Below are 7,917 nucleotides of genomic sequence, written 5' to 3' on the forward strand. Positions count from 1 at the left end.
GGATGGATGGATGGATGGATGGATGGATGGATGGATGGATGGATGGATGGATAGATGGATGGATGGATGGATGGATGACAGATAGAGGAAGATGGAAGGAGAGGGGGGAGGGAGAGATTCCTAGCTCTGTCCTAAACTAGCAGAATTGCCTTAGCCAAGTCATCTTAACTCTCCTGGATAAGCATTTAAATAAAAGGCTTTTAACAGGGGAGAAATCAAAATTTTATTTTAGAAAGAAAAATGAATTTTGATAAATGAAAATCACTTTAAACGCATACTGAAATTTCTAGCTATCCTTATCTAACCATTTGTTTGCATGTAGTGACATATGATTGTCCCAAAGGGTAGAGAAAATTATAGGTAATATCACTCACAAAAGATTTATCAACTTGAGATGCCAAAATGGTTCTTTAAGGTACTTTTTCCTTTCATATCACATACTGCTTGAAGATAATACAAATCTAAGTCCGGTTTTATGTTAGCTAACGAACACTTAAAACACGTGATACTTTATATTTGTACCTTTATCTTAGAGGCTCCTAATGTGATCATATTCCTAATTATCTGTTTTATATTGGATCGTTTTTTGAAACTTATATTTGCAAATTGATTGGGTTTTGTTTTGTTTTTGTTTTAGAATTCAGGACATTATTGGAATGGCTATTTTTTCTTATTCCTTGTTTTATCTTGGGGTAAGGGGCTATAATCCTAAATTGGGAAAGGAGAAAAAACTTCCCTGTAGCTTGTGCTCAGGATTTTAAGAAGTGTTTTGCCCCACTTCTTGGAATATATGCAAGTTTAGGGGTCCAGGCTAAAGACCTGAGGAGTAAAGCTGCTGGGAATGTTCACAGATATCTGATTTTACAAGTTTGGGGGAAAGTGCTTTCCTTTGGATTAGTGTTAGTGTTTATGGGGGCTGTTTGTCACAGAAGAAATGAAGTGCCTCCTCCCCACAAATTAAAGAATCAGGTTGCAATCCATTCTTTTCATTTCTAATTGTTTTTCTTTGTAATAAGTGGGAAAGTGGATACTAGATAAAAGTCTTCTCCAGCCAAGACTTCACATTAAAGGCTCCAATTAGCTATAAATCAGTTGTCTTTCTCTAGGAAAGAAGCGGGCAGGGGAGAGGAAAGAGGAGGAGGGAGAGGAGGGGAGTCCAGCTGAACAAGAGAACCCAAGGAGTCTCAAAATTAAAACCTGAGACAGATACCTGCTCCAGCCCTAACTTTAGCTCTCTGAGGAGGCAGTACAGAAAACGTGGCCAAAAGTAGACCAGTAAAGCCAAACCCCAAAAGGCCAGTGAGGAATTTTATTTTTTATTTTTTAATGCGTCAGTAAAGCCATCGTTATTTTTCTCTAGTCCATAGCCACTGAAAATTATTAGATCTTAATTCTTATGTTTAATGAAAATGTTATTTTAATATTGAGGAAGCTAGGGACCTGCTATTCATTGAAGCTTTTATGTTTGGAAATCTTTCTCCCTCCCCTCCCCACCCCCCTACCTTGTTCCCTACTTGCAAAATTTGAGGAAAAGTTTGGCGTAATTGTTATGCAAAGATGGTTAAATAGCTGTAACCATTAATAACTTTCATTCTATTTCTCTTTCCTGATTTGTCACAGCCCTATAAACCGAACAGGTAGACAAAATCCCATTTGTCATTCATAATATGAATTATCTTCATTTAGTTCCTAAAACTCAATACAAGTGAAAGCACTTCTAATTTAACACTTCAATTCAGTACTTTGTATTTACCATAAATCTTAATGTGGAATGTAACAACTGATTTTCATACTAAATAGAACTTCACCGCCAAAAGCTTGCCAGAAAACACCTTTCAGTGCTGGCCTCTTAAAAAAAATTAAAAGGTGAAACTTATTTTTAGAAGAAAATCACGAAACAAAATAGACAATTGCAGGAAAATGAGAGTATTTTAAAAACCACTTACAAGAAATCTGTCATAGTATTTCTTCCCTGTATTTTATATATATATTTTTAATGCCAGTTACAAATCTCCCAGGAAGTATGGTTTAATTTTGAGCTAACAATTTTCGATGGAGAAAAAAAAAGTATAAAGGAATTCAATGGACGATTAATAGTTAAAAGGAGAAAGTGTGATTTTTTATGTTAGGTATGAAAACCCTTCTAGATTTTGGATCCCAAGATGTCAAAAATGGTTATAAAAAACTTGAACTCTAAAGTGAACCTGCTAACATACACTTAAATGCTTAGTTTCTAAGGTTTCTAGAAGAAAAGTCGTTTTCTGCAAAATTCAAAAGAAATGCTGGTAGGTATCAGAGCTAAGTTATATTATTATTAGTTTTGTTGCATTTCTTGAAATAAGCACTAATATTCTCCGTCTACACAATTTTCTACCGGAAAAAAAAAAAAGAGGCACCAGCAACAATGTCAATTCAAGGGCAAAATCAGTCCAGAGACTTTGTCCAATGTATAACAATCTGGCAGAAAGGCGCGCCTTGGAACACTTAACGAAGAACCAAGAAGCCCCATGGGGCAAAAAAAAAAAAAAGTTAAGATGGGAAAGAAGACCCTCTCCTTTGCCCGCCGAAAAGTTGAAGTTGTTCATATAACTTTCTCTGAACAATCTGGAGCAAGAGAAATAAATGCATGAGGGTCACTCTAGATCAGCAGAAAGCAAAGAAGGGTTGAAGAAAGAGCCTACCCTGCAGGCACCAGTTTGGAGCTTTCCAAGATCTCTGCGGATCTGCTAGCGTCCTTGTGTGCAAAGCTGTTTCCTTGGGATTTCAGTCGCAGGACCTGGGGAGGTCGGACTGGAACATACCTCTAGCCCCCTTTAGCTCATTGCTACCTCCCCACCCCAAATTCATCAGTTTTTTTTTTTTTTAAATAAAAGAACTTTCCTCCAGAAAGAAACCGGTGTTGAAGAGGACAATGGTGTCTACTTACCTTGGTATATTTGATCTCAAGGTTGAGTGTGGGCGAAGGTAAAAGGTGCAGTGATGCCATCAGGGCGGTGGGGTCTGCCTTCACCTCTCCAGGCATCTCAATTTTACTGGAAGTCATGGTCTTTAGGTTTCCTAGCACACACCTTTTTCCTTGCCTTGGAGTTTCTCTAGCTCATATATAGAGAGAGGCAAGTGTGTATATGTGTGTGTGTATATATATATATATTATATATATGTAATATATATATATATATATATATATATGTCCCAGGGATCAGTGTGGAAGATTTAGCTCTCGCTCTGTATATAGGCAGGTGTCAAGCTGGGTCTCTTCTTATTGGACATGAGGGCAGAGGCAAGGGGGGCTGGTCCATCCTACCTAGGACGATAGAATTAAAGTCCTCTATTTACATAAACCACTCAGCTCCGATCAGGGAGAAAGGCTTAAGTCAATCAGCACGCAACAGGTCACGGGCGCTCGCTTGGTCAAGTCCACCCCGCCCCTCCTCCACCACCACTGCCCCCTCCCCGCGTCTCCCACCTCTCCATCCCTCACTTCTCCCAGTTGCCGCTCCCCGTCTCCTAAGTACCCCCTCTCGGATCCCCAACCCCAATCCTGCCTAGAAGCTGGGGAGGATGGGGAGAAAAGGAGCTGAACACAGGGGTCCTAGGTACTAGGGAGGGAGAGAGGCGGGATTGGGGCGGGCCGAGTGGAGAGGCTTATCCCCTCGTCCTTTAAGCAGAATTAGCACCTCGGGACTAGGAACACCTGGGAAGAAATTTTAGGGGGGGTGCCTAAGCAGGGACCTGGGTCTTCGCTTAAGAGAGCAGAGGTGGCTACTTTTGGAGAAGTGAATTAGCAACCAAGTGCTAAACTGGCGGAGATGGGGGGGCGGAGAAGGAGGGGGTGACGGGGGCTGGAAGGGTGACAACTCTCAGTAAGAGCTCTCTCTGCAAGCTGCTTCCCGAGCGCTCGCGGGGAGTCCGGAGGAGAGAGAGCAGTTTGCGTTCCTTCCCCTTGGTTCCCAAAGCGGTCCAGGACCTGGGTACAACTTTCCCTTAGCGCGCGGAGAGAGATCACAGAGTGATGCCCGAACAGACAGCCTGGGCTCGTGGCACTTCCCTGCGCGTCCCCAGCTCGGGGTGCGTGGGGGTCCATCTCCAACTCGGTTGGGCTGATGGCTTCGGAGAGAAGCCTAGGCGTGGCGTTTGGGGTTCAGCGGACAAAATTATGAGCTGAGTTGTTTTCTCCCTTTCGGGAGAGGAGTGGGAAAGGCATTACCCAATTTCTTCAGTACCCTAGGGTGCCTCCCCCCCTCCCCCCAACACACACAAACACACACGCCTCAGTCACACTACTGCTATGATTCTCCCAATGTAGCTGGGGGCCGGGGGGGGGGGAGGAAGGAGCAGTTCTCGCCACCCCCCACACCTTGACACCGAGTTGGAGTGGGGGGGCTCCTCCCCAAGAAGAACTCCCCTCCCCAAAATGCCTAACGCTGCTGAAGACACTGACATCAAGTGGCCGGAGCCCCGCGCGCTTGAGTGCTGCATCAAAACTTTCTCTTCCCTCTTCCACCCTTCCCCCAAAGTGCACACACCCTCCGTCCGCTCCGCCCCCCTCTCTGTCCCGGAGTCCTGGGCAGCCCTAGGCATCTTCTACTGTTGAGCTGCTGCCCTCTGCCGGGCCCAGAGCTCACAGAGGGGAGGACCAGGGCTGGACGCAAGGCTGGGACTGAGGAGCCCGCAATGGAAGCGGTCCCTTCGTCACGCTATTCCAGCTTTCCTACCATTCTTCTCAGTTTTCTGCTCATCTGTTTATCTTTCTTGCTCTGCCTTCCTTAACATTCGCTTTCCTTTTCTTCAGTTCTAGTCTCTCTTAATCACTAAAGCCCCTCTTCGCGCTTTTTATTTGTACTTCCAACACCAGGACAGGCCGTGTATGTCATGTGCTCCTTGGCTGATTTTGACCCTAAATCCAATGATTTTATGACCCCACTCTCAACACCCGGTTTTCTTTGCTTTTTATTTCTTTTTTCCTCTTCTTCCCTCCATTAACATTTCTTTTTCATTTACTTTTACGGTCCTTATCCTTTTGTCTGCCTTGTAGAAAATTCATCTGCCCCACCAGATCTAGAGAGTTTCACGGTCTCTCCTGGAATGGAGCTTCGGGTCTTCAAATTCGGAGCAGCAAATACTGGGGCGGCGGGAAGCTTTTTCTTCCTCCCTTATGCCACATCCCCTAATCCAAACCTGACAGAAACCTTGGGATTATGCTCTCTGCTTTTCCACTGTGGAGGGTCCAGCATGCTCCCTGATGCCACTTCAGAAGCAACTGAAATTACAATTCCATTGGTTTCAGAAAGCAATTGGGCCACCCCTGTTATTTTTCCTTTATATATCAAACCTGGAAGGAATATCAACCCTCATTTTGGAAGCCTAATTAGGACCCAGACTCTCAATGAAGAGGGGTAAAAATGAAAGAGAAAACTTGAGTTTTTTGTAACCCACCCATTGTAAAGTTCCAGTGTCATAAATCCTAGATTGTTTTACTTATTCAAGGGAGCGTTTCTAGTTTTCAAGGAGATAGGAAAGTCCTTAGGGTTGGCCAAAAAGTGGGACCATGGGCACATAGTAAGTACTTAACTCTAAGTGAATGGATGAGGATGTAGATGGAGAGAGGGTTTTTTTTTTTAAAGGGGGAAAAAAGAGTTTGGTTGGTTTGGGGAACGAGGAGATAATGAGGAAGTAGAGACATAAACGAAGGGAAAAAAAGAACATTGGCTTTGAAATAATTAAACATTTATTAAGTGCTTATTGTGTACAGAGTAAGTCTTTACATACATACAGAGGACCATACAAATGAATTTACAGCCTTGAAGTAAAAGGGATTATTGGCATAAATTGAAAATGAGTCCATTATTTAATTGGATTGTTATATATTATGTTATCATAATAAAATGAAATATTTTCAAGGACTAACCAGTGTACTTTTAAAGCTATATCACATCAAAGACTAGCATCATGAAGAGGAGAAAGATACATTTTTGTCTCACCATACGGCTAAGATTTTTTTAAAAAGAGGAGGCACATGGCTTAGTAGTTTGGGCACTGGATTTGGCCTCAGGAAGACCTGCATTCAAATCTTGTCTCAGTTAGTTGCTAGCTGTGTGACCTGGGTAAGTCATCTAACTTCTCTGCGCCTAAATCCCTACTAACTCTAAATCTATGAATTTATGATCTTTATTGGTAGAAATCCCTCACTAGCAGCTTCCCATACTGATGAAATAAGAAGTTTAGTGTAAAAAAGAGAGAGGTTCCCTTCCATTCTGTATCCCCAAGGCCTAGTATCATTCCTGGCACATAGTGTTTAAAAAATAAATGTTATTACTGATTGCTAGGAAAAGGTATACTTCTCATTTTCCAATGCATTCCAAAAAGTACTAGCTCTGAAAATTTCCTTCTAAAAGGCCTATTTTTAATAAGTAAAAAATCTATATTACCAATGCACTTGCTGATTATTTCATAATAATAACACCTGCCACTTATATGAATATGTTAGCATTTGCAAAGCATTTTACATTTTTGAATCTCATAACATTGTGAGATACCCTGTGCCATTTTATTCCTATTTTTGTTGTTGTTCAGTCATTTTTTCAGTCATGTTCATTCTTGGTGAACCATTTGGGGTTTTCTTGGCAAAGACACTGGAATGGTTTGCCATTTCCTTTTCCAGTTCATTTTAGAGATGAGAAAACTAAGGCAAATAGGGTTAAATGATTTTCCCAGGGTAACACGCAGTAAGTGTCTGTGGCCAGATTTGAACTTCTGAAGGTAAATCTTCCTAACTCCAGGCCTGATACTCTGAAACCGACTTAAAGAGGTTAAATGATTTGTCCATAGCTGGTGCTGTGGTTTCCTATTAGATTGTAAAGACTGTAGAACAAGATGGTGACCTGTATTTCTTTTATATCCTATATGTCCTAATATATTATTTTATATGAGCACATACTATAGTAACTAAATGAATAATTGTTCATCAATTCATGCAAAATATTTAATATATTCCCCATTTAATTTAACATTCATTAAGTGTTTACTATATTCAACAAGACTCATCTTTCTGAACTCAAATCTGGCTTACTAGCTGTGTGACCCTGGGCAAGCCACTTCACCCTTTTTGCCTCAGTTTCCTCATATATCAAATGAACCAGAGAAGGAAATGGCAAACTACACCAGTATCTTTGCCAAGAAAATCCCAAATAGGGTCGTGAAGAGTGAGACACAATGGGAAAGCCACTGAACCACACGTTCAATAAGATCCTTAGTGTGTGTGAAAGCTTCAGTGTCCCATCGTTTTATCAGTAACCTTATCCATGGTATTGCTCCTTCATCTGTGATTTGCTCATCTTAGTGTAGAGGAACCTTGTTTTGCTTTCTTCTTTCTTTAGTGCTGGGCCAGTGGGCAGAAATCCCTGTGGGGGCTGCATGGATTTATTTGTTTCTAGTGTTCTTTCCACTATTCCAGATATATAAGGTTCCAGAAAATAGAGTGAGCAGAGACCACATCTTTCTGATCTCTGCATCTTCTCTAGCATCTCATCCAGAGTTCTGTATTCTGTAAATGCTTAAGAAATGTTTATGGATTTAAACAACATCTTATTCAAATGAAAGTAAATTGGATGACTGAAAAACAGTGATGTGAGAGCTTCCTTCAACCCCCTACCAAAACCAAAAAACCAACAGTGTAACCTTAGGCTCTGTCAAGAGACGATCCTAACTCTGGGTGCCTGAATGGGAACTATCCCATTGTACTCTACCGACAGCGTTATTTTCTGTTCTTGGTACTGCATTTTAGAAAAACTGAAGAGTATTTAGAGGAGGGAAACCAGAATGGTGAAGGGCTGTAAGATCATGTCACATGGGGATCAGTTAGAGGAACTGGGGGTGGTTAGCCTGGAAAGGAGAAAACATAAAAGAGCAGACATAATA

At 41.6% G+C, this 7,917-nt stretch overlaps 1 protein-coding gene across 1 annotated transcript in view; it reads right to left on the reverse strand.

Annotated features, from left to right (window-relative positions):
• ALDH1A2 (aldehyde dehydrogenase 1 family member A2) overlaps window positions 1–3,171 on the reverse strand; it is a 116,301-nt gene extending 113,130 nt beyond the window's left edge. The window contains exon 1 of the mRNA XM_069098148.1: window positions 2,927–3,171. Coding sequence (XP_068954249.1) covers window positions 2,927–3,043 — 117 coding nt within the window. The 5' untranslated portion in view covers window positions 3,044–3,171. The remainder of the gene's footprint in view (window positions 1–2,926) is intronic.
• Window positions 3,172–7,917: the final 4,746 nt, after the last annotated feature.

This window comes from Petaurus breviceps, unplaced genomic scaffold, assembly GCF_028583685.1.
Source record: "Petaurus breviceps papuanus isolate PSGF00001 unplaced genomic scaffold, PetGlider_PUasm1.0 37, whole genome shotgun sequence".
NCBI lineage: Eukaryota > Metazoa > Chordata > Mammalia > Diprotodontia > Petauridae > Petaurus > Petaurus breviceps.